This window comes from Mercenaria mercenaria, chromosome 1 (genome assembly GCF_021730395.1).
Source record: "Mercenaria mercenaria strain notata chromosome 1, MADL_Memer_1, whole genome shotgun sequence".
NCBI lineage: Eukaryota > Metazoa > Mollusca > Bivalvia > Venerida > Veneridae > Mercenaria > Mercenaria mercenaria.
In genome coordinates, this window is record NC_069361.1 from 91,259,530 (window position 1) to 91,286,789 (window position 27,260).

Below are 27,260 nucleotides of genomic sequence, written 5' to 3' on the forward strand. Positions count from 1 at the left end.
AGCGGCCTATCAGTAATTCAAGGGCCATAAGTCTGAAGTGCCTAGGCAGATATGGCCAGTTATCAAACTTAGCTGAGGATTTATTGTCAAACACATTTTGTTCAAGTTTGGTGAAGATCAGATGAAAACTGTTCGACTTGGAGCGCAGACAAGAATTGTAACAGACTGATGCACCAAGACCTGTATCACTGGCATCAGTATTTTCGTTAATTCAAGGGCCATAATTTATAAGTGCCTGGGCAGATTTGGCTAGTTATCGAACTTTTCCGAGGACTTATTGGCAAACACATTTTGTTTAAGTTTGGTGAAGATCGAATGAGAAATGTTGACTTAGAGTGCGGACAAGATTTGTGACAGACTGACTGACACACACACACAGACAGGTGTTAATCAATATGTCTCCCGCAACAGTGGTGTGGGAGACATAACTAATGATGTTTGAAAAAAAAAAGTCAAAATGATATAAAATAAGCCTGATATTTGCAGACTTCTATAATCACTGGCAAATATCTCAAAAGTAAGAACATGGACCGTTATAATTTATTCAGCAGTATGATCAAGGATAATTAAACTTACAATTGTGAGAAGCTTCTTTATATATTTTCTACATGCATAAGTGTCATTAAAGTCAGACTAGCAGGAAATCAAACATATGATCCTATCTTTTTTTGACTGCCTGATTCTTCTTATTATATTCAGTAAATGATGCTTTGAAAAGTCAGAGTTAAATGAAATTCAAAATTATTGAAAAAAGTTGATTCAAACATGCAGAAATACCTCAACAAAAATTATTTTAAGTTAAAACAAGAGCTGTCACTAATGGTGACAAATGCCCCCCCCCACCCCGCAGCACCCTGACCTTTGACCTGGTGACCCCAAAGTCAGTAGGGGTGGTGTACTCAATAAATACTATCAGCATGTGAAGTTTGAAGGTCCCGGGTGAAGTGGTTCACATGTAAAGTGCCTTCATGCAGAAAGTTAACGTTGGCCCCTGTGACCTTGACCTTTGACCTGGTGACCCCAAAGTCAGTAGGGTTGGTGAACTCATAAAATACTATCAGCAGGTGAAGTTTGAAGGTCCTGGGTGCAATGGTTCGCGAGTAAAGTGCCTTCATGCAAAAAGTTAACGTTGGCCCCTGTGACTTTGACCTTTGACCTGGTGACCCCAAAGTCAGTAGGGGTGATGTACTCAATAAGTACTATCAGCATGTGAAGTTTGAAGGTCCTGGTTGCAGTGGTTCGCGAGTAAAGTGCCTTCATGCAAAAAGTTAACGTTGGCCCCTGAGACCTTGACCTTTGACCTGGTAACCCCAAAATCAGTAGGGGTGGTGTACTCAATAAGTACTATCAGCATGTGAAGTTTGAAGGTCCTGGATGCAGTGGTTCGCGAGTAAAGTGCCTTCATGCAAAAAGTTAATGTTGGCCCCTGTGACCTTGACCTTTGACCTGGTGACCCCAATGTCAGTAGGGATGGTGTACTCAATAAGTACTATCAGCATGTGAAGTTTGACGGTCCTGGGTGCAGTGGTTCGCAAGTAAAAGGCCTTCATGCAAAAAGTTAACGTTGGCCCCTGTGACCTTGACCTTTGACCTTGTGACCCCAAAGTCAGTAGGGGTGGTATACTCAATAAGTACTATCAGCAAGTGAAGTTTGAAGGTCCTGGGTACAGTGGTTGGCGAGTAAAGTGCCTTCATGCAAAAAGTTAACGTTGTGACGAACGAACTAACTAACTAACTAACTAATGAACGAACGGACAGACAGTTGAAAACTAATATGCCTCCCTTTGGGGGCATAAAAAGGTAACATATTGTAAATTTACAAAGTTTGGAAACTGAATAAAAGTTGTATCTTTGATATGATATGTTAAACACCTGAGACTAACATAAATTAGGTTCTCTTTAAACAGTAAAATGTTCAATATCTGGTAAAGTATCCTTATTTTTGTATTTCATACCATATGTTCCTTAATAAACACCCTCCCATTAATAAACCTCCTATATTTTCAAAAACATATACATTTCTTTAGTTAATAAAGGTTCTAGGTGAATACCTGTACTGTGAAAGTATTATAAATGTTAAACTTTATTTATTTAAGCAATGAAATGATTTTTTCGGTGTTCATGCGAAATGAACGACAAAATAGGATCAGCAAATCCAGGAATCGCACTAGCAATTCATGTTTAATTTGCCAATCTATTCTGTCGTTCATTTCGCATGAACACTGAAAAATAGTTTCATTTCTTATATTTACATTATATTCCTTTCCATTTGTAAACAAGATAATATTATAATTGCACATACTTTGTGGCATTTAACATTAAAATCAGCTTCCTGGCCATTCTGTTCACCAGACGAAACAACTGCGACGTCATCTAAGGAACATTCTCCCTGACTATACGCGGACATCGTCAACACAGTGGTCGGTTACCACTAAGCAGCAATGACGTAACTTTCGCGCCTTTCCTTTTGCTGTTCATACGAAATGAATGTCATAATTTTCCATGGAAAAGAATAGGGCGAATGTAAATATAAGAAGTTGGATTTAGTCTGTATTTACTAATACAATGTAAAAGAAAACTTAATAGATCCCCCCATTTTTGCAAGATGTAATGTCCAAAGGGGTGTATCTTGGGGGAATATATGGTATATTTCCTTGCTAGGAAACTTCATATAACCTGAAAACACCACAGGAAATCCTTATTTCTCCAAGTCATGTATAACTTCCTAGGCTAAAAACTATTCAGAAACTAATAGCAAATCTTACCTTCTAACAACTATATGAGCCGCACCATGAGAAAACCAACATAGTGGCTCTGCAACCAGCATGGATCCAGACCAGCCTGCGCATCCGCAGTCTGGTCAGGATCCATGCTGTTCGCTAACAATTTCTCTAATTGCAGTAGACTTTGAAAGCGAACAGCATGGATCCTGACCAGACTGCGCAAATGCGCAGGCTGGTCTGGATCCAAGCTGGTCGCAAAGCCACTATGTTGGTTTTCTCATGGCGCGGCTCAATTATAGTGATGATTTTAGAACTCAGGACTATATAATATAACTGTGACAAAAATAAAGCCATTTACTACTTATTAGTAGAACGCTGATGCCGCAAAATTTATGTAAAAACATAAATATTCAAATATACTATTTTTTAAAATAATGCTGATTGTGTAAAAATTAATATATGAATAAATATACACCCTTAATTGTTAAGTACATTAGCTAACCATTATTATATAATCAAATGTGCCAGAAATAACACAGACAGAATAAATGATAATAAACATACATTTCAAATGACATATATTAATTTCTTAGTACAAATGTAAGTGCACTTTTTTTGTGACACATGACTGTTCCTTAAGTAGGCTGGGTGAATAGTAGCTTGATCAGCTTATATTAGCCTAAATTGTGTATAACAACAGCAGTAGTAAAGAACACATTTTTTCAATAACTTTTTTCCCTGGAGAAGAGTGATGTCTCTACTTTTAGTAAGGCTTTTACAATAAAATTACATCTTTTTTTTTTTTTAAAATGAAATGTCTACAAGTGAAATGAAAGTTAAGATTCACATATCCCTATTACCCATTATCATAAAAACTTGAGCTGAAAGTATGAAAACAAGTTTTAACCTCGAAGCAAGTTACTGAAAAAAAGGTTCTATATAAAGTGTTTCGATCACAGCACAATATCAGGCTATATACTGCAATGGAATAAAGTTAGCCCAGATGTGCACAGTCTGTCTATCATACCCTTATGTCCTACTGAGACAAGGAGCTAAAGTAAGCAGTATTTAATACAAAACAAAACTGCCTGAACTATATATCCATTATGTAACATACTGAATACTAAAATAAGCAGTAACTAATAAATAACATGTACAACACAATGTGGGAGCACTCCCTTATCACAGACTAAATTGATAGTTACACAAAGTTTAATACAGATACAGTCCAGTTTGTTACAGCCAGTATCACCGTGCATTAACCACCTCTGTGTATTAACCACCCCTGTACAATGACCACCTCTGCACAATGACCATCTCTATACAATGACCACCTCCATACAATGACCACCACTGTACAGAAACCATTCTCTATAGCAGCCAGTCTAACACATTCCTTGATTTGTAAAATAAACTTACACTAAAAGTAAACTGGACTGTATATACTTATAGATACTCATTAACAGATGAGTGAAAACAAGCTTTTCTTCATTTCCAGTGTTTGATATTAAATTTAAACCTGTCATTGGAAAATAACAAAAGAAGTAAAAGTAAATATAAATTATTAATAAACTGATATAGACCGAGTAAACTCAACATTTCAGAAGTGTTTCAGATGATTCACTTATATTAAAACATAAAATTCTTTACAAAAAAAAAAACATCATGTGCCATTTAGTTTAAACCAAAAGCTACTTTTGCAGTTGCAAATTCTGATGGACTTAATGTGAGAAAAGGTCACTTTAAATCATAATATACAAAAATTAAAAAAGTGCAACACCTGAAGATCTTTTAAACAACACACATTATATCCAACTGATAGATAAAGACAAATTAAAATGAAAATATGTTAGAAATTCAGAATTTCTAGAGTACAATGTTTCCTTCAGAAGTGATTTTGCACAATAAGTTTAAGGAACTTCTCTGTATGACATCTAACGTGGTAACTATAACTATAAACATTGACAATTTAACAAGGTTTAGCTAATTAAAACAAGTATGTGGTTATTGGTCATAATAAATATTCAGACACGAAAAGTACCTGCTATGTAGTTCTGCATGTTTGAAACAAATATAATGTAGGACTGTATCAAACTGATTTTTTTCAAGCATCTTTGTATCCAAAGGAAATTCAACCAATACAAATGATAGGGTTGTGTGCTTGATCTTTTATTGATCGATCTGAAAATATGTTTCCTCTAGTCAATTTTCACAATAGGCTTCTGTAAGTAAATCACATACAGATAAAGTTCCACAAAGAAGATTTTAATATAACTTCTCCTACATGTAGATTTACCTATTTTCAATCATATGGCCAAATTAAATTTATATGTTCATGAGCTTAACTTTTCACAATTCACCTAATATCAAGTGAAGTCCTGAAACTGCTGATTTTTATGTTACTCGTTTTCAATTATTTTACATCAAACTTAAAGAAAGATTGCAGCACTGACTGTTCAACACTAAATACAAAGGATATAAGGACTTCCAACTACATTCGACTACATTCGGCTACCAGTTATCATTCTAAATAATCTGGATAAATTATGTCACACAATGCCTTCTATTTAACCAAACATGCAGAACTACCTAAAATTTAATTGTTGATAAAGCTTTGGCATGAACTTCTCCACCAGCTTAAAAATCATATTTGCAACATTCAAGAATATGTCATTTCTGTGCATAACCAGGTAAGATGTGAAACAGTTGCCAAAAGTGCAAAATGATTAATTGTATGTATGTCCTTAATACAATATTTTGATTTTTATGTAAGAAAAACACAGATTTTAATAGCTCTAGATTGAATCTCGTTTAACAAAGATAACTATATAAAATACAACAATAACTTGTGTCAACACTGAAGTTTTGATTCACCTGGAACATTATTCTTAGATAAATAAAGGGAAAAAGAAAATTAAAAAGTGACAAGTTGGAATCTTTCAGACCCTGTTTCACTATATTTCTTCATGTTGTGGTAACACTATGTATACTTTGTATTGTCGTTTGATGAGAATCGGTAGTACCAGTATTTTAATTGCATCATCTTGTCGGAGAAATAGTACCCAAAGTTTCTGCACGTTGACGGCGACTGGAGGTTGCAGTATAAATACACTCCAAGGATGAAGAGCACAAATAGTAGTGCAAAAAAGAAACACAGTAGCACAAATCTAGCACACTTTTCCTCTGGAAATAGAAGATAAAATATCAATTACTCAAGTCTTACAATTTCTCAGGTATCAGCATACCCTTAACACATTTGTTCTAGACGTATAAATAACAAGAGCTGTCACTAATGGTGACAAATGCCCCCGCAGCACCTTGACCTTTGACCTGGTGACCTTGACCTTTGACCTGGTGACCCAAAAGTCAGTAGGGGTGGTTTACTCAATAAGTACTATCAGCATGTGAAGTTTTAAGGTCCTGGGTGCAGTGGTTCGCGAGTAAAGTGCCTTCATGCAAAAAGTTAAAGTTGGCCCCTGTGACCTTGACCTGGTGACCCCAAAGTCAGTAGGGGTGGTGAACTCAATAAGTACTATCAGCATGTGAAGTTTGAAGGTCCTGGGTGCAGTGGTTCGCGAGTAAAGTGCCTTCATGCAAAAAGTTAACGTTGTGACGAACGAACGAACGAAAGGACAGTTGAAAACTAATATGCCTCCCTACGGGGGCATAAAAAGCCATTAATATAACTCTAGGCTATTTCTGGTCTTAACATATGGTAGAACATAAACACTTGTATGTTTCTGATGGGAAAGCTTATTGGTAACATGTAACAGTTCTTATAAATAAACAAAATTATCAATGACTGTGCCAGTAAGTAAACGGTTGTGTAAAACATTATAAATATATGATCAGAATTACCCTCCTAAATAGGAATCTTACAAATATAAATGCAAAATTCCCCCTGCCCTAAGCTCCAAAGCAAAGAAGGGCAGAATATTTTAATGTAACAACAACCTCTATCAGATGCAGTAAAGTCACTAAAGCAAATATCACACCATATTCTGAATGTTATAGTTTACTACAAATAGCCACATACTGTACATACCTTTTTCCAGTTGTTCATCTGAAGGCACTTGAGATTCATCAAATCTAACCTTCTTTTCCCTGTCACCTGTAGGTAAATAATTCAATATAGAAGAGAAAAAAAAAGGTTTGTAATCAGAGAATGCTCTCATTATACATAAATTAAAATTTTATTAAAATACTCAAAATTATATTTCATTACTCTCAGTAACTCATTTAACAACTGTTTTCTTTTTTTTTTCAAATATCAAATGCATGTATAGTATTGTAAAATTTTTGTAAATGATTTATTTTCACTATATTTGCTAACTGTCCTTATTTGAAAAACTGAATGCATGCGAAAGTGTTATCGCTGTTATCAACAGCTTTGCATCTGTAGCAAGTTGACCATAAATGCAAATTTTCTGCCACATGAACCATTTCAAATACATCCGATTTTTGGCTGTTCAAAAATACTTGATTTTTAAGTAAATGTCTAAAGCAGCAAATGATCTCTAAAACAATTTTAACACCCACTGGCAACATCAAGTAATACATGTAAGACATTACTATATGACATATGCAGACAAGTTTTCATGCCTTTAAATTTGGAATTGTAATTCACTGGTAACTGGGTTACAATCACTGTTTATAGGTTCATTCACTTGAAATATACGCAAAATTGCCGTTAATATAAAACAGCATCACCAAGCATTATAAACTGAGATACAATTGTATGTTCTACTTGGTTTACTGCACTCACCTTCTGTATTTTTCCTTTTTCTCAGAATTGAGGTAGGTTCATTTGGTGAATCAGCTGGAGTTGTCTCCCATGATACTGCAGGGGAGGTAATATCAGGTTCTCCAGCTTTTGCATACTTGCTCATTGATTCTAAAATAATAAAAAACGATATAATGCACATATTCACGAAATCAGCACTGAATATTTCTTAATGATCAGCATTCTTAAAGGCAATAATGCCAATTATATGAGCCGTGCCATGAGAAAACCAACATAGTGGGTATGCGACCAGCATGGATCCAGACCAGCCTGCGCATCCGCGCAGTCTGGTCAGGCTCCAAGCTGTTCGCTTTTAAAGCCTATTGGCATTGGAGAAACTATTAGCGAACAGCATGGATCCTGACCAGACTGCACGGATGCGCAGGCTGGTCTGGATCCATGCTGGTCGCATACCCACTATGTTGGTATTCCCATGGCACGGCTCAATTATTCAGATTAAATTTGAATCCAAATTATTAGAAAGTTAGATCTTGTTCATATCAACACATAAACTGATTGAAGGTAACCACTTTTCTCTAATCTGACCTAGATTCCAGTTTGTTTCCAATCTTGAAACTTGAACTCAAAGGTCTGCTGAATTTCATAGGATAATCTCTTTAATTTCTTCAAAGATTAAACAGAAAATTGACAATGTAAAAATGCTAGGTTTTCATTGCATAATTTTTATTTCTAAATACATTCAAATTATTTATGAAGTATTCCTAAATAATGCACAATCAAGTTCTTTAATTGTTTTGTATAAACATTACCTGTGTATTGAACTTTTCCAACCTCAGCATATACTGTGGCAAAGAAATCAAGACTTTGTTGAACCAGCGGATGATTGTCACCAAAAACTTTCTGTCTTAACTTTGTACACTGTCAAAATATCATATAAGACTTGTTCACCTGAATACATGAAACATTTTTTTCTCACAACCAATTACTCTTCATAATTTAAAATTATCTTCATTTAGTTAGTTTCCTTTGGTAGATGCCTTTTGTTATATAAGCCCTATCAACATCAACATGTAAATGCATGACATTCTTTAAAAGAAATTTTATATGTTTTACAAGTTTTTGCTTTGTATCTAAAATGGTTTTACACAAACACCATATTTTAATCCAGATTATTAAAGTTTTTGTACAAGTCTGAAAGATGCACAGCTTTTGGTAGCATGACAGAAGATATATTAAATATGCTTATTACCTTGCCTGCATATTCTAGTGCTAACTGTGGTCTGAAATAATAATAAAACATTACTCAAAAACACACTGCGCTGTAAAAACTGTTTTAGGACAAAACAGTATCAAGCAGCAAATCAACTAAACGAAAAGTTCCATATATTTTTGTAAGAATATCATACAACTTCTTCAGACTGTTTTTAAATTTAACAGCTAATTTATATTTTTCTACAGTAGTAATAATTTACAGAAAGATTCATACAGACCTTTCTCTGACGGAAAGAAGGGAGTAGATCTAATACTGTGAAATCATTATATTTCTTGCATACCAGACGGGATTTCTGGTATCTTTACTGGTGTTGGAAAAATCCATCTTACACCCCGGGTTGTAAGATGACTCTTGTGCTGTAAATGACGTATAACGAACTACATATATGTAGAAGATTTATGTAGTTATTTATATTTTATTTTAAAAACGGAATAAAAATTCAATACCTTGACAGTTTCTATTGGTTCCTGATAGCATATTTCTCGATTAAAATCACGTTATTTTATCAAAAATTCATAGCATTATGCTATAACTGATAAAACAAAACCGGAACTAAACACTGTTGTTTGTCTTTCCTGTTTACGGATGTTGGTTTCCCGCCCTTTGTTTAAATACACTGCCATAAGAAATAGTTCTAAAAAGAAAGCCGTTCGATTGATTTTATTTTTATTATTATTTCTTGAAATCGGTATGCAAGAAAAAGATTCTGTTACTGGTTATAGGTGCAGATGGAAATATCCGGCTCTCGGGTAACTGTTATGGCAGTAACTCGGCTGGGAGCCTCGTTACCGCCTAAACAGTTACCCTTGAGGCCGGATATTCCCATCTGCACCTACAACCAGTAAAAGAATCTTATAATATTAATAATATTCAAGGGGGGACTCATTTTTCTATTTTCATGGTTGTATCAATATGCGATAATAAACTCAATTAAAACCATGAAATTTCATCATCAAGAAATTAAATGAAATCACAGCAATCCTTTAAAACTCTTGGACCACATGGGTAAGGAAAACAATGTTCTATTTCAGTGACAAGCAAGGTACACAGAGGGATACCTTAAGAATAAATCTAGGCTTCCTCAACTATTCCAAGAGAAGTCAGTGGGCTTTTTTTTTATCCTTTTACCTAAAGCATAAAAACACTAATATTAAATACTTACTGTTTTTCATCAAGACATAATTTTGCAAGCTGTTCATACTCTGATGCCCTGAGAGCATCTATGTTTGTGTCTGCAGCATCACCTACACCCTGCTTTGTTACTTCATCTAAATACACAAGAACAAGTTATTAAACTCACTGAATCAACCAGAAGATGCTTTGCAGAAAAGCACACATCTCCCCCAAAGCATAGTAATAATAGGCAAGAAATCAATTGGGGACAGAACCGAAAGTCTATACTTTAAAGAAAATGTTTATCGTATGGTGTGAACTTATTAAAAATCATGGTTTTGTATTTAACATTAGGGAATAAAATACAAAGACACATCATGTGAGGGCTCTATGTGTAGCTGGAACACTTCCAGACATATCTTGGATGAAAAATTTCTCAAGTTACAAGCAATGAAAACAATAAAATTGTATACACTCCTCCAGTGTTGCAGTTGGAAAGAACCAATGTCACATCACTGTGAATACCTTCACCAAAATACATATACATGTATGTTCTTATTAGAAGGAAATGACATGTAAACAAGTGATTTTCAATCAAGCCCAGGGAAATTAAAATATGATTCCCAAATAAAGATCCAATAAAGCAAAAAGCACTGCACTTGTGGCATATTTTAATTCAAAGAGACATGAGGTAACATGAGGTATTTCAACAATAGTTTAAACAACAGCACTGCAATGCTGAGCAATATACACCCTGTGGTATGACCTTTGAACCCTAAGTGTGACCTTGAACTTGAAGCAAGCCATCTAAAACATGCGCTCTGCACATCATCTCAATGTGGTGAACATTTGTGCCAAGTCTCTTTAAAATCCTTCGAACAGTTCAAGAGTTACAGAGCAGACACAAAACAAAGTCATATGACCTTTGACCCCTAAGTGTGATCTTGACCTTGAAGCGAGCCATCCAAAACATGCCCTCTGCATGTTGTCTGGAATTGGTGAACATTTTTGTCAAGTTTCTTTGAAATCTTTCAAAGGGTTCAAGAGTTACAGACAGACAGACAGACGGACAGACGTAACATAATACGCCCCCTTTGGGCGTATAAAAACACATACCTATATGTTTCTGCAGCTCTGAGTCATCTATGAGTACACTCTCATAGTATAACTTCTCTGCTTGAATAAAGCTGACAGCTTTCTCAACTAGTGAAAACGTAAAGGAAATGCTGGCAGAAAATTCAAAATATTAGATAAATCAGACATGTGAGTAAATGACTTTGATATACCCATATATACATGACAAACTTCATCACAAATATGTAACTGCAATGCCTAAAAACAGAATAGGTTATTGTGACTCTCAAGAATGACCAATTCATAGCTTTCATTTCAGTTTAGATACTGTATTAAAATCTCCAAAAGAACAAGAGCTGTCCATAAGACAGCCAGTGCTCAACTATTCAACTCATTGTCACAGAAGCAGGAATATCGATCTAATGTTAAAATATCAATAGAATTCCAACCAAAACTTTAACCAGAAGTTTTCTAAGTCTAAAAGGGGGCATAATCTGCCCAAAATACATGTCAGAGTTATGGGACTTGACCCAGTGAGGTTGGTTACTGACCTAGAAAAAAGAAAAAAAAAGTTTCTAAGCAACATGTGTATGCTTTTAAATGATAGCCATATGTACTTGCACACAAAACTTTAACCAAGGTGTGACGCTGATGCTAGTGCCGACACCAGGGTGAGTAGAATAGCTAGATTAATTTGAATCAGTATAAATCCACCTACTTCTGCAAACATGTTCAAAACATTAGTGCCATAAGAAATATCTTCAGAACATGTAGCATTACTTGATTTAAATGACATGTCTTTACATAACACTGTACTAAATAGAAAACAAAACATTTTTAAAGGATACATTCATCTCTGCCATAGTATATATCACCAATCTGAAAATAAAATTAAACAGAGCATTTAAACTAATTTTTTTTTACTACTCTACGTGTAGACTTAAAAACAAGGTGTTGACAAATACAATAAAAGTAAATTTTTCGTGAGAGCAATCAGAGAAATTTCATGCAAGGATACATCCAAGACAAACTTATTTTCAATTCTGATACAAAGATGCAAACAGGGACTTGAGCAACTGTTCAGATAAGAAATTAAATTTTTATCTAGAGCTCATGTGAAATGAATGACAATAATGTGATCAGCAAATCCATGACCTGCACTAGCAATACATGGATAAATTGCCAATTATATTCCATTGTTCAATTCCCAAGAACTCCGAAAACAATAACTTCATTCTTACATTTACATTTCCTTTCCATCTGCTAACAACTTCTTTTTATAAATTGCACATACCCGTATTTTGTTGTATTTAATACGGAACCTGTTTCCCAGTCTCTCTGTTCACCAGACACTGATATTGTCTAGAAATTTTCCCCCACCCCCCGACTAGATGCAGGTGTTGTTAAAACCGTTGCACAGTGGCATGTCATTAATCATTGTTATCATAACTTTGGTACCAGTTTCCTTTTGCTCTTCGTACAAAAATAACATCAAAATTTTCAATGGAATAAATAAATATGAAGCATGTAGATATAACATATATGAAATAACTCATGCTAATCTGGTATCTAAAACCACATCAAAACTTTTTTTTCCCTCTCAACAGATTTTCTATCTGCATAGAATAAATTAACTAGGGAATTTAATTTCAATTAACAAAATAATATGACAGAACAAATTGTCATATAATTCATTGGAGAAGCAGAAAAGTTTGTACTCACATTTCTCAGGCACTGAGGTAATAGAGCAAATCGTGAATTCTCTTTCAATCCCACAAGACATTTCAAATATCTTTTTAGTGCCTCCAATTTCTTTCCTTCTTTGTCAAGCTTTAAACCTTCTTCAAACATTTGGTTCCTGCCAGCATCATCAAGCGCTGGTTCCTTGCTCCAGTCTATATTCAAGTCTGGGTAAAATAATTCACGTACATTGTCAATAAACATGTAATTGCCATATGACAGTTTTCTGCTCTCAAAAACAAGCAAAGTATGTAAGAAAGCATTTCCTAAAACTTCCATAATCATCATTTTCTAACATAAACAAAATTAAATCCCACCAGATCTATAAAATGGAACCTATGTATGTATATAATACTATACTTAAGGAACATTTCATTAAATGAAAGAAAAGAAAATATGAAGCTGTTATGTGCTAGCCTATGGGTGTCTAACATTAACATATTTTTGCTATATGCCCAAGTTTAACACTTTTATAATTCAGGAAATTAAACATGTCATCTCTAATAATTACTACTGTCACAATATTTATCATCATTAAAAAATCATAAATTTTTATTGTGTCCTTAGTGCTGTGATAAGAGAAGCTGTTAAGATCACAAACACCTTCAAGGGTTTCATCTTAAATAGATAGTACATCTGCTTTAATAAATTTCCTCTGCATTGAAATTACAAGAGGCTTAAACTGATGTACCAAGATATGGTAACATGATGTAATGATCTGTAATAACCCACAGGCAGAATATGGTAGCAGGTTACCAAAGGTGTTAATAAAGTTAAGCATCTTGACAACCAGATAGTGTAAATGTATGGATAATTTTCTGTGTCCTTACCCACCTATATAATTAGGTGACCACCAATTGGTTACACCACTGAAGTGTTTCCTGTGGACATCAGTGATACTTCCTGTCTTATTAAGGCTGATAGACACCTCATTCAGATACTTACAATAGCAAAAGCACTGCCTATAGGTGCCAAAGCTTAATTTGCCAGTAAGTGCTTGATGTAAAGCAATATGCAAGAAATGTTTTATGGTTCTGGGTCCTCTTACTCATATACTGATGATAAAGACTCATATAAAGTTTCAAAGCTATAGCTATAGAATTCGAGAAAGGTGGACATAAAAAAAAAAATCCAAGAAATTTAATTTTCTAGATTAAAAAGGACTACAATTCTGACAAAATGTACGAAAGTGTTATGATTCTTAACCTACTTATTCGTGTGATGACAAGTGAACTAAGTTTTAAAGATGTAGCTCTAACAGCACTCCATAAAAGTAGATCTACACAAAATATAACCAAGATATGCCAATTTTTTAAGTCAAAAAGGGCTATAATTAAAACAAATGAAAAGGGAGAGTAATGGTTCTTGGTCAACTTACTCACATAATGATCATAAACAAATGTATGAAGTTGCAAAGCTATAGCTCTAATATTATTCAAGAAAAGCAGAGTTAAACAAAACTTTTAACCAACGATCAAATAACAGCAATACCATCTTGCTTTTTTAATATATCTGGTATTTTCACAGTGCAATAATACCAACAATATTATTTTTTCACTGGTGAGAAACTGTAAAATGGGTAAATTTAGTCAAAACATGAAATAATGAAATAAAAAAAAAAATGTTTGTTTTACACGTAAGATAAAAATATTGTTCACTCATGAACACCATATCTTACATTTTCTTGTATGCCACTTGTGAAATATTGCATCTGGTGTTCACCCTTGAAAGATATTTTCATCTTACACTGATACAAATATCCTCTACATATTGGTAAACAACAACCTTAATGTTGAGATAATTAATGTTAGTAATACAATGATTGTTGCAGTGTCCTGCTTGCATGATATGTGAATGAGTAGATTTGAGGTATGTTTAGAATTTATTTATTCTAAATATTTTTTTCTTAAATTATCACATTTAGTCATTTTTCTTTAGAAATATCAGACTTGTACAATCCAATACCTAGAGTATGATCATATTACAGATTTGCAAGTTCTTCTCATTGACAAGTTTCTTTTTTGCTAAAATTATAACGTTTAACAAGATTTCTGTTGCAAGTACTGTTTATTAGCGGAAAGAGAAATAAAACATCATTCTTATGATTACATACATGTATAAAAACACATATTTCATCATGTTTAATTGGTAATTCAACAAATTGTCAAAACAGAAATAGTATACTTTAGAGAAACAAAATTCTAAACTTTGATATTAAAACATGAACAAATTCTTACCTGTTTCTTCGATTTTTTCTTCTTCAGTCTCCGAATTTTCTTTAACCTTATCCACAACATCTTCTACTGCAGATGTTTCAATTGTTTCCATATTTTTACTTTCTGTGTTATCTTCCTTAGTTTCTGTCAGATCTGGTCCCTCTGTAGACATAATTTCTTTGTCAGATCTCTTTGTTCCCTTGTCAGGACTACTAGTTTTCTTGTCAGAACTCTTTTCTTGTTTACTCCCCTCTGCAGCTAAGTTACTGACATCCCTGTTTTCCGCAACATCTTCAGTTGCTGCTGCTAAATCAGTCTTACTTTTCTCCATTTCTTAAATGAAAAGTGCAGAAAACCAAAATATAGTAACAACTACATCTGCTGAGAACCTGCCATGGGTGCCTGAAAAACCTTCGAAATAGCAGTTACTTATAAGATATGGCTGCAGTTGGATGGACACTCAAGATTACTAAATATGCGGTATTTTCACAGTTTTTTTCTTTACCTTACCTTGGGATAATCCCTAGACCTATAATATTTAAAACATGATATCATCGTACTCTTCACTGATATGAAGCCTTCAAACCCAAGACTAGCCAATGTTCAGTGTTTGTTTTCAGTTTTTGGGGACAGGGGACAGGGTCTGCTATTAGAGAAAAATTTGTGCTGTAATAATGGGGGAGGGGATAGGGGGAAGAAAACTATACTTTTTGAAGAGGGGAATGTAAGGGCGCGGGTTTGCTCCCAGCAATGGACAATCTCTTTTTCTTAATTTTTTTATCTTGAATTTTATCGTTAAAAAGAATATGAAAATATTATATTTAAAAAAAAAAAAGGAAAGATTGTGGGTGCTGATAATAATATGATAATAATTATATAACCACTTAGAACTCCAAATAAGCTTTTGGTGTAATTGGATATTTAAAGTAAATTACCAATCACATTTTTTTCTGAATTGGGTATTGGAAATCTGAATTGGGTAAAAATAATATCATTACCCTGCCTTTTCAGAAGTAACTGGGTATTTGCTTCAACCAAATGGGTATTTCACCAATCTTGCACAAACAATTGAGTATTTTTTCTTGTGGCTTGAATTAAGTTGTGTAAGTTTACAGTATACATGGTATATATGATAAACCAGGATTGACTACTAGTAACTATATAAAAGTACTAAAATGGCACCCTTCAATGTTTACTACAAAAATGTATTTAAAAGTGTGATGAAATGTGATTAATTAAAACAGTACAGTCTTTTGAAATTGTCTTTACGTGCCTGTAAGCAATGTAAACGTGTATTTTAATTCATAGTACCAAAGATATTTTTTTTCTCCAATCATTCAATTTTTCTGAGATACTTCTGTTCCATACTGTTTTTTTTTTCACTTTTAATGCAGTCGGAGATCAATTTCAGCCACAATATCCCGAAGGATGTGTTCACCGCAATATGGGTTCTCCCATAAAATGTCGTTCAGTACCAGTGACACTACATAGTCACTAGGGGTGACTATTGAGGCCAATTTTGACTATTACAATACTATTGATATTGCTTAAAAACTATTGCGATACTATTCTATTGCAGGTTACTATTGCGATACTATTGCAATAGTTATCGGCCATCATATTTTATACAGTAAAGCTACCAACTGGCATTGTTACACAGTGTAACAGATGGCACTGTTTATAATTGCTGTTAACACACATTGAGATGTTTGTATAACTGAAACTCAAAACTGATACTCAAACGAATCGGCCATTTTGTTGCGAATGTCAACATGTTTAATAACCCAAAGCATCGAAAAAGACGAAAATGAACGGATCGGATTAAGGTGTACCATCACTAAATGAAGGGCCCTACCGAACAGTTTGCTGTATAATACACATAGCCTTCTTTCTCCATGTCCATAGTACATTTTCTCATCTAAAATTAACAGGTTATTTAAACATATTTAATCAAAGTTTCTAAGAAACTAAATTTATTAATTATCTCCCAGACTTCTCAGTCCTTTATGGTAGTTTAATTCCGTGAGGGTAATTATTGTAATGGAGACATAAACATTTTCCGAGATGCAAATGAAAGCTGACTCTGTTTCTTGGTTTATAAATTATAAATTATTTCTGTATTTACTAAAACTTCAAAACTATCGAAACTATCGATTGTTGAAGGAACTATCGGCGATTGTTATTGGATCGTGACTTTTCTATCGATGCATGCTATCGGGACACTTAGTATCGCAATGCATCGATAGTTCGATGTATCGTTACACCCCTAATAGTCACAAACAGATAACTGCGATACACAAGCTATTTTTTATGAATTGGGTATTAGGAATTTTAATTGCATTTCAGTATGCACAATGTATGAATTCAATTGGGTTTTCTGCAATTTTAATTGCGCAAATACGCAGGTTATCTGGAGCTCTGACCACTGGAAAGATAACTCTTGCAAACACTTGATTCAGGATTTCCAAAAAATACCACAAAAAATTCAAGTGCTCGCATTCGCTTTTCAAACCTAGCTGATTGTGTTGCATATAGAGTATCTTATATACTGTTAGTGTTTCCTGCAGACTCTTAAAGGGGCATGGTGCTTCCCTTGAAAAGGGGCACTTTTAACGCGCGGTTTGGCATTGAAAGGGCATTCGTCCAAGACCGCTTGTCGGCGTCATTTTACATACTATTTTCTCATTGAATTTGAGAATCTTTCATATCTCAGATATGGGATAGATATTTTGTAGTATTCTTTATAATGCCTACCATGGCATGTTGTGAAAGTGCTTTCCTTTCTTTTGTTTAAAGATGACACTGATGATTCATACTTTCAAACATTCTTATTCTGTTACCCTCATGAAGTGTTAGCTTGCATTTTCAGAGACAGATTTCAGGTGATAATTATTAAGCAACAAGTTTTATTGAACAACTATCAGTGCGCAACTTTATTTTGTCAATCATATCATTTCACCACTGATTTACGTTAAGAGAATAGGCAGTTCGTCAAATCTACATGTAATCAATGACTTTGTACCTATATTGCTGATTAAACCCATTGTTCTTCCTTGCCAGTAAGATTTAGACGACAGGTCGAGTCGGAAAGTTATATTTTGCTAGTGTTTTGGGCATGCGAAAACGAAAGTAGAATGCGACGTAAAAAGTACATGCTGTGAAATTTGCTAGATTAGATCGTCTGCCACTATTTTTATCACTCCCCCGTTGCTCGGATGTTTTTGCGATACATACAGTGACTGACTATGAGTCTGGTTTTTTTTTTTCGTCTAATCACACATTATTCAGTAATATAAACATAAATGTGAATACCAATGGTTCAATGCGAGTAATAACTCAAAATTTCAGCTTGCTTGACGCATGCGGCTGTGCACTTTCATCTTAAATTTCGGCCTTATAAAATCATTTTGGCAAATTATTTACGAAAACAAAACTAGGGCCTTGCATTTTTAGTATATTCATTTAAATCTAGATCAGTTTTTATAACTTAATCGCTAAGTTATCGGTTATTTTCATACCGATGTACGTTTTCAAATTTTCAAGATGGCGACGACTTCTGCATCGGCGCGTCATGAATGTGCTTCGTAATATTACAAATCAAGACATCGGCCGATTTTAATGAATTTGGTATCATTCTAAAGCTTAAACGTCTATCTTATTATTTTTATAAATGATATCCGTAAAGGAATAAAATAAATGTTGTAGATAAAATCGATATAAAATATTTTGAGTCTGGTCAATTTTCATGGGTTGGTCGGCGATCGGCAAACCTTCAATATTTTATTTTTAAAGGCCTAATTAGCGCATCGAAAATGTGCGATAATCAATCTACATTTTTAATGATTACAACCTTATAAAATAATTATCGTTTAATTGACGGTTTCAATCATATCTTCCGTAAAAAGGCTACATGTTGCTTCACCGTCGACGTGCTAAAAACAAACAAATTTTCATCTACTGTTCCCAATTAAACTATCATAAAACAGTAATTGATTGCATAATCCTGTCAGTTCTTAATCAGGGTCATTCACGGTTGATGCACCCACGTGTCGACCTGTTGATCACAGCCGCTAATTGACGGTACAATACACGGAACATGGCCCGCGGACATTGGCTTTCCAGACTGGTTTTGAAAGGGCACTTGTCAAGATAAATATACAAGCTTCATAGAATAAAAGGGCACATGGCGCAAACAGGCGGTTTGAAGGGCAGCTTGGCGGCACTTCAAACAGGGCATGGCGCTGCGCCATGTTAAAAAGGCCTGCAGGAAACACTAACTGTATGATTTTTAAGACCGTAAAATGTGCTGACTGGAAATTATACACTAGCTGTTTTCCAAAGTGAAAGTACCATGTATCTGAATGGGGCCGAAATTTCATTTTCATTTTTCTACTGAATGGCTGCTTAATCTCTGTAAAGAAACTAGGTAAATCTTCCTTTCTAATAGATAAATAAGTCACATTAAAATAAATCAAATACCTGTAGCAGAATAAATGCAGTTAGTTGCAGTCACTTCTGCACAAAAACCTGAAAATTTTGTTACTTGTCAAAATCTAGTACATAAATTTAACACCCTATAAAACTTTATCAGTAATTTTTTTGTTCAAAACCATTATTGATTTGTCATTCATACACAAACAAGAGTCCAAAAACATAATTTTCATCTTGAAATCAAAACTAACAAAAAAGTGGTGGTTGCCAACTATACTATAGATCGCGCGATTAACATCTAACATCAAAAGCACACACTGCGACTAGTCGAACACAGTGACACACACCATCGTTGCTCATTAGTGAGATAATTTTGAGTACCAATTACAGATTTGATACGCATGTCGAAACTGGAAATGTTAAAAACTGTTCCTAAAACTTGATACGGTCAGTACGTTTTACCGGAGTTCAAATTGATTCCCAAAACTACTTTCTTAAAGTGAAATAGTTCTTATCGTTTTCAACACTAGCTTACCTAGTTGCGGATGTCAAACTAATGAAGGAATGAAAACTTTTTAATAAAAACAAAAAATATTTGTCAACTGTCTGCCATGACAGTTTACTTGTTCCATAGTTTTACATTTGACTCGTGTATTTGGGTAGTCTGGGCCGGGCACCAATATGATTCTAAAGCGGTGTCGATCAAATTTTATCCCTCAGCAAATGATCCGGAAATGTCATATGACAAAGAATGTGTTGATCTGTCAAAAGCAAAATTTTGCGTACTTAGAAGCAGGTGAATATTGGTTAAAAATTAAGTTATCTGACTAAGTAACCTGACAGTTATGCATTTCAACAAAAATGATGCCCCCTTTACTGTAAGGCTTTCCACAAAACGTCAGCTCCAAAGTCCTTCTGTTTGCCCGTGACACGGCAATATATCTAACTCTGACATCTGCAGACCAATCTGTCACTATCAAAAATGACTTCAAGCTTCAAGAAAAGTGGGAGTTGGAGTGGGATAAGGAGTTCAACCCCTCCAAGTGTCATGTTATCCACGCCACTAGAAGGAAACATCCTATCCCTACCCAGTATTACCTACATGGAGTCCAACTTGAATCGGTCAGCTCAGCTAAATACCTTGGCGAGGATATCTCAAATGATCTATCATGGGACAATTACATAAACAGGTCAACCAAGAAAGCTAACCAAACCATAGGGTTTCTATGAAGAAACATTAAGGTCAAATCCGAACCCATTAAGACCATTGCTTACCAGACTCTAGTCCGACCCCAGCTTGAATATGCCTCCGAGGTATGGTCGACCCACACTTAAACTCAAATTGACCAAATTGAAAGCGTCCAAAGGAGAGTCTCCCGTTGGGTCAAGACTGACAACGGTCGTAGTTCCGGTGTAACAGATATGCTACACTCCCTAAACCTTCGTCAACTGGATTTAAGGTGTATTGATTCTAGGTTATCACTTTTCAATCATTCTCGCATACCAGAGGTCTACCGTGGTTACCCAGATGAACCTCTGGCACATTTCGACGATATTTGTGGTTTTGTTACATTGCAGGTAAAACGTTTCAGCCAATCAGCGTCGTTTCGCGACAAAATGTAGCGAACCAATCAAAATCAACCGTGAAAAGCGTGACGGCGTCTTTTTGTATCGAATCCGACTTACGAGGAATATTATTATTTCTTCAGGTAAATTTCTTAACATCGAATAACAGAAATAAATCTTTATTAATCGCAATCATGGAATATCGCCTTTATCCATCGTTAGCAACTACCTTGCTTCCATATTGTTTAAAATTTCAATTCGGCGTGCCCAATATAGTGGCGAACATTGATTGGCTGAAACTTCTCCCCGTAGTAATTACGAGTGCGCATGCTAACCAAATAAACGACAGAATTAAATCAGAGGTTCGTCTCGGGATTTTGACAAACATCTGATGGATGAGAATGTTTTCAATAAGATTCATCATGATCTGGTTGCCATCCCTATCGAAGATTACCTGACCCCAATGACCCGCTATGTTCACTATGGCCATTCCCTAAGTTATAGGTTAATTACTGCAACCACTGACTGTTACAAGTTTTCTTATTTACCGAGAACAGTGTACCACTGGAACCAACTGCCCACCTCCCTACCCTAGAGCAGTTCAATGCTGCAGTTTGCAGCATAGAACATGTCTCGCCATGGTTATCCTGCAAACTCAAGTTTTGATTTTTTTATATCACCAAATTTATTAACGGCAGATAGATAGATAGGCTTTATGCCTTTTGCTTTTAATTGCTCAGTTAGTTTTTAATTGCCTTGAAAAAATGTAAAAAACATATTTTTGGCACACTTTAGGGGGATGTGCACTGGGGGATGTTATCGCTGTTTATAATTGATTTTCACAAGGACTACTCAAAGAATAGTCCAAGTTATTCTACTCACTCTGGCGTCGGCGTCACACTTTGGTTAACCGACATACTGGTACTGATGATAAACTCAACAGATGATAAATTGGACCACCTTCGAATTATTCGATTGCAGCCGGTTATTTATATAATTGAACATGCCGTCTAATAGCAACCACTTACAACAGCATGCAACTGGTGTAAACAAAAACAAAATTGGTAAATATTCTGTATAAATAAATGACTTACATTTATCTGTTTAAAAATATTTATCCAAAATTACTGGGGAAGAGGATGTTTTTTTTGCACATGCTTACTATTAACATATGAAGCCCTGACATTGGGTCACTTTTCATTACTTGATCGATCGGGAATGACTGTTGCAGCATTTTGGGAAAAGTTTCAATATAATTGAATACTATGGAGAAAAATTTTTAAATGACAAAGTGGTCGAATTTATCATCAGTCAACATTTGTACGGTCCCCATTTTACATACCCCTTTTAGGGCCTCACTTCGTTTGTTTACTAAATATGAATTTAAATTATGTCAATTTTTCAGCAAATGTTAAGCTTTAGTTTGATACCAACTATTGATAACAATTTGCAGAAATAAAAAAGTTACAGGTAAGAAACCTCATTTTCTGTCCGGGTTTATCATCAGTACGAGTATAGCTTTGAAACTTATTTTTTCTCTTTTCAGGTCAATTACCAACCTCACCTGGTCATGTCCCATAACTCTGACATGATTTTTGGCCAAATTATGCCCACTTTTGGACATAGAAAATCCTGGTTAAAGTTTTGCATGCAAGTCACTATCTCCAAAACTAATGCAGATTTTGAATTGAAACCTCACATGTGTCTCCGGGGTTATAAAATTAGGTGATAGCATCACGTGCCGTAACTCTGACATTAATTTTGGTCAAATTATGCCCCTTTACTAGGAAAATCCTGTTTTAAAGTTTTGCATGTTAAGTTACTATCTTCAAAACTAATGCAGATATTGAATTGAAACTTCACATACATTTGCCTTTGAGGTTATAAATCTAGGTGATAGCATTAAGTCCCATAACTCTGACATACATTAATTTGTCCAAATTATGTCCCGTTTTGGACTTAGAAAATCCTGGTTAAAGTTTTGCATGCAACTACATACAGCTATTATTCAAAGGCCTATAGCTTTGAAACATATTTTTTCTTTTTCTAGGTCAGTAACCAACCTCGCAGGATCAAGTCCCAAAACTCAGACATGTAGTTTGGGCAAATTATGCCCCCTTTTGGACTTAGAAAATCCTGGTTAAAATTTTGTGTGCAAGTTACTATCTCAAACGCTAATGCAAATATTGAATTGAAACTTCACACATTTCTCCATGTTTATAAAACTAGGTCATAGCATCAAGTCCCATAACTCTGACACGTATTTTGCAAAACTATGTCCCCTTTTGTACTTAGAAAATCCTGGTTAAAGTTTTGAATGCAAGTTACTTTCTCCAAAACTAATGCATATACTTGATTGAAGCTCTATAGATATTTTAACATTTATGGTAATATTCCTGCTTTTGGGACAATTCAAATAGTCAAGCACTGGCTGTCTTACGGACAGTTCTATGTTATAGAATAAAGTGTGTTGAAGACAGCAAAATGAGTGCTTTCCTCTGCAGAAAGCATATGCCATGAGTTCGCAGTACTTTTCTCAAACATTTCGCCCAACTGCTTTTTATACGCCCGTCTCTGAAAGAGCGGGGCGTATTATGTGAACACCCGCGGCAGGCTGGCGGTTGGCGTCCAAAGCATGTCCGCTCCCTAAGTCAAGCAGTTTTCATTCGATCCTCACCAAACTTGCTGACAATGTTTGTGGGCATAATATCTCAGCCAAGCTCAATAACCACCAAAATCTCCCCAGGCACTCCTGGATTATGGCCCTTGAATTACTCAAAAAAACTGCAAATTTAGCCTTGTCGGCTTTCTTAGTCGAACAGTTTCCATCCTATCTTCACCAAACTTGTTGACAATGTTTATGGGTATAATGTATCGGTCAAGTTTGATAACCAGCTAAATCGCCTCAGGCTCTCTTGGATTATGGCCCTTGAATTACTCAAAAAATTGTGAATTTAGTGCCTTGTCCGCTCTCTAAGTCGAACAGTTTTCATCCTATCTTCACCAAACTTGCTGACAATGTTTGTCACTGTGAGGAATCACATGATCAAAATAATCTCTAAACCACTAAATTCATGAATACAATATATGGGATAATAATGAAGCAAGTTTAATTTGCTGTAAATCAAAAATATAGCCTATCATATGGCAACATAGATTTATCCTAAAACTACATAGATTTCAATCACAATCACCTTCTGATTATCTGGAACACTAAAAGAAACTGAGACTTCTTATTTCCTTAGTGTTTGTAATTACAGGAAATCAATTATTGTTGTCAACTACATAATAATTTAACAATTTTCATTAGTCATATGTTAGGCTATGTTTAAATTTCATATCTAATCATGATAGGAAATTTTTTCATGTTCTTCAAATATAACTTTGGTTTAGAGATTATTTTGATCATGTGATTTCATATCTTATCATGATAGGAAATTTTTTCATGTTCTTCAAATATAACTTTGGTTTAGAGATTATTTTGATCATGTGATTCCCCACAGTGGTTTGTGGGCATAATATCTCAGCCAAGTTCGATAAGCAGCCAAATTGCCCCAGGCAGTCTTGGATTATGGCCCTTGAATTAGGCCAAGTTCGATGATGGGCATATTTTGTGACAGTCTGGCACTCTTGTTGTAGATTTACACAGTTTCGCAGTTGGGTGAAGTGTTTGAGAAAAGTACTAAGAACTGGTTGCAGACAATTTATATGGAGGAAAGCACTCATTTCCCTGTCGTTGATGCTCTTTATCTTATGAAAATCTGTCAAGTAATAAGGAAAATATAGGCAAAATGCCATTTTTGCTGTGTGTACGATATCTAAAGGTCATTTGGGTTAAAATTACCACCCTTTGTAAACAAACACCAGAAAGAACAATTCTTAGAACATCATTTCCAACAGTTGTAAGGTCCACTACGCAACCTTTATAACAGTTGCTAGTCTGTTACTAATCTTATTCCTTCTCATTTTGGGATAAATATAAAGTTGATAATTTCCAGAAAGTAATGAACATATTTTGTTGACTGAAACAAACTAGATGTGAAAATGTTTTTAGCTGGTAAAAATTCTATCTAAAGGAAAGGCAAATGCACTGAAAACAGATATGCCTGTTTATAAGTAAGAAGGCAGAAAATAAAGAAAATGCAGAATAATAAGTATGTTGGTACTATTTATTTTTATGCAATATGTATGCATGTCATAATGATAGTTTATTATGCTACCCGATGGGGAAGCATATAGTCTCTGCTTTGTCTGTCTGTCCATTCATCCTTCCATCCATCTGTCCCAAAATTCTTGTCCGGAGTATTTCTCAGCAGCCACTGGTTGGAATTTAGTTAAACTTCATAGGAAGCTTCACTATCAAGAGGAGATGCGCATAATTATTATCTTCATGTTCGACTCGGATGGTTTTTCACTCAGTTATTGCCCTTTGATTATTCAACAATAGTATACTATAGTACAATTCTTGTCCAGACTATTTCTCAGCAGCCACTGGTTGGAATTTAGCCATACTTCATAGGAATTTTTTCTGTCAAAAGGAGATTATCTGGTTGGATGATTTTTCACTGACATATTGCCCTTTGATTATTCAACATTAGTAAACTATAGCGCTATCATAGTCAGGAGTGTATGTCAGCAACTGTGGCCTGAAATTTGGCTAAAATTCATACAACGCTTCTCTCTGAAGAGGATGCTCATATTGTCTTCATTATCCATTGGAATGCCCTTTGATCATTTAACATTACTGAACTGTATGTACCCAGTCAGTAACTTCCAATTTGTTATACCCCGACAAAACAAAGTTTGGGGGGCTATATAGGAGTGAGCTTGTCGGTCCGTCCGTTGGTTTTGCATGGTTTCCGGATGATAACTCAAGAAAGGCTTGACCAATTTAAATAATTTTTGGTACACAGGTGTAACATCAGAAAATACAGGTCAAGTTCGAAATTTGGGGTCAGTAGGTCAAAGGTCAAGGTCACAGTGACCCTGAACAGTCAAACGGTTTCCGGATGATAACTTGAGAACGCTTGGGCCTAGGATCATAAATTTTGGTACACAGATGTAAAATCATGAAATGCTGCTCAAGTTCGACTTTGAGGTCTGTAGGTCAAAGGTCAAGGTCACAGGGACTCAGAACAGTTAAATGGTTTCCGGATGATAACTTGAGAACGCTTGGGCCTATGATCATAAATTTTGGTACACAGGTGTAACATCATGAAATGCAGGTCAAGTTCGACTTTGAGGTCTGTAGGTCAAAGGTCAAGGTCACAGGGACTCGGAGCAGTTAAATGGTTTCCGGATGATAACTCGAGGACGCTTTGGCCTAGGATCATAAATTTTAGTACACAGGTGTAACATCATGAAATGCAGGTCAAGTTCGACTTTGAGGTCAGTAGGTCAAATGTCAAGGTAACAGTGACTTGGAACAGTTAAACGGTTTCCGGATGATAACTTGAGAATGCTTGGGCCTAGGATCATGAAAATTGATAGGGAGGTCGGTTATGACTAGCAGATGACCCCTAATGATTTTGAGGTCAGTAGGTCACAGGTCAAGGTCACAGTGACCCGGAACATTTTGAACAGTTTTCGGACAATAACTTGAGAATGCTTGGGACTAGGATCAGGAAACCTAATCTGGAGGTTGGTCATGTCAAGCAGATCACCCATATTGATTTTTACACTAAAGGTCAAAGGTCATTTAAACCTTTTACGGACAATAACTTGAGAACTCTTTGGCGGAGGATCATGAAACTTCATAGGGAGGTTGATCATGACTAGCAGATGACCTGTATTGATTTTGTGGTCAGTAGGTCAAAGGTCAAGCAAGTTCGGCTTTGACATTGGCTTAGTTCTGTGACAAGGCCATATTGTGGGGGGTATAATTCGACACCCCTGTGACAACTCTAGTTCTTTTGATATGCGTATTTCGGGGAACATCCATTGGTTTTACCAATATTTTCTTGTTTAAACTGCTGTGATGTGTACAGAAATTAAAATCTGTAAAAAGATCCTTTGGAAGCAAAGAATGCAACTAAGAAGAATAATAGGAGACTCAGTTTGATTGTGTCTGTTCATGAAAGGTAATGAAATGTGCAACACCTCTCACGCCCTCCTAGCACCGGCTTTAAGCGGAACTCTATTACACATATGTTGAATGGACCCCATGATCCCAAAGGACCAGACAATATAACAACACTGAAGTCATATTTAACAATATAGGCTTTCATTGATGAGCAAACAAAACATTACTTTTATTTAAATATTTGATGAATAAGTGTTATTTGTTTGTAAAAATGATCCTAAATCTGATTAATTAATCAAAATATCTCAGAAGAAAGCTTGAATAACCGTAATTTTTGCTTCTTGTTAAACTTTAGACA

At 35.1% G+C, this 27,260-nt stretch overlaps 2 protein-coding genes across 3 annotated transcripts in view; one reads left to right on the forward strand and one right to left on the reverse strand.

Annotated features, from left to right (window-relative positions):
* Positions 1–1,014: 1,014 nt before the first annotated feature.
* On the reverse strand, positions 1,015–19,983 carry LOC123530583 (uncharacterized). Its single transcript, XM_053517200.1, has 11 exons — positions 19,850–19,983; positions 14,905–15,216; positions 12,650–12,834; positions 11,776–11,806; positions 10,970–11,056; positions 9,903–10,008; positions 8,717–8,747; positions 8,277–8,385; positions 7,489–7,617; positions 6,769–6,834; positions 1,015–5,906 (listed from the first exon to the last, which is right to left on the reverse strand). The coding sequence occupies exons 2-11, from the start codon at positions 15,212–15,214 to the stop codon at positions 5,704–5,706; spliced, it is 1,257 nt and encodes a 418-aa protein (XP_053373175.1). The 5' UTR covers positions 15,215–15,216; positions 19,850–19,983; the 3' UTR covers positions 1,015–5,703.
* The window catches only part of LOC123530568 (5'-3' exonuclease PLD3-like), a 49,188-nt gene continuing 36,440 nt past the window's right edge, over positions 14,513–27,260 (forward strand). The window contains exon 1 of one of the 2 annotated variants that reach the window (XM_053517185.1): positions 14,513–14,536. The gene's annotated coding sequence lies outside the window, so the exon portion shown is untranslated. Of the gene's footprint in view, positions 14,537–19,971; positions 20,111–27,260 lie in introns of those variants that run through there. The other variant, XM_053517191.1, reaches the window with a different exon arrangement.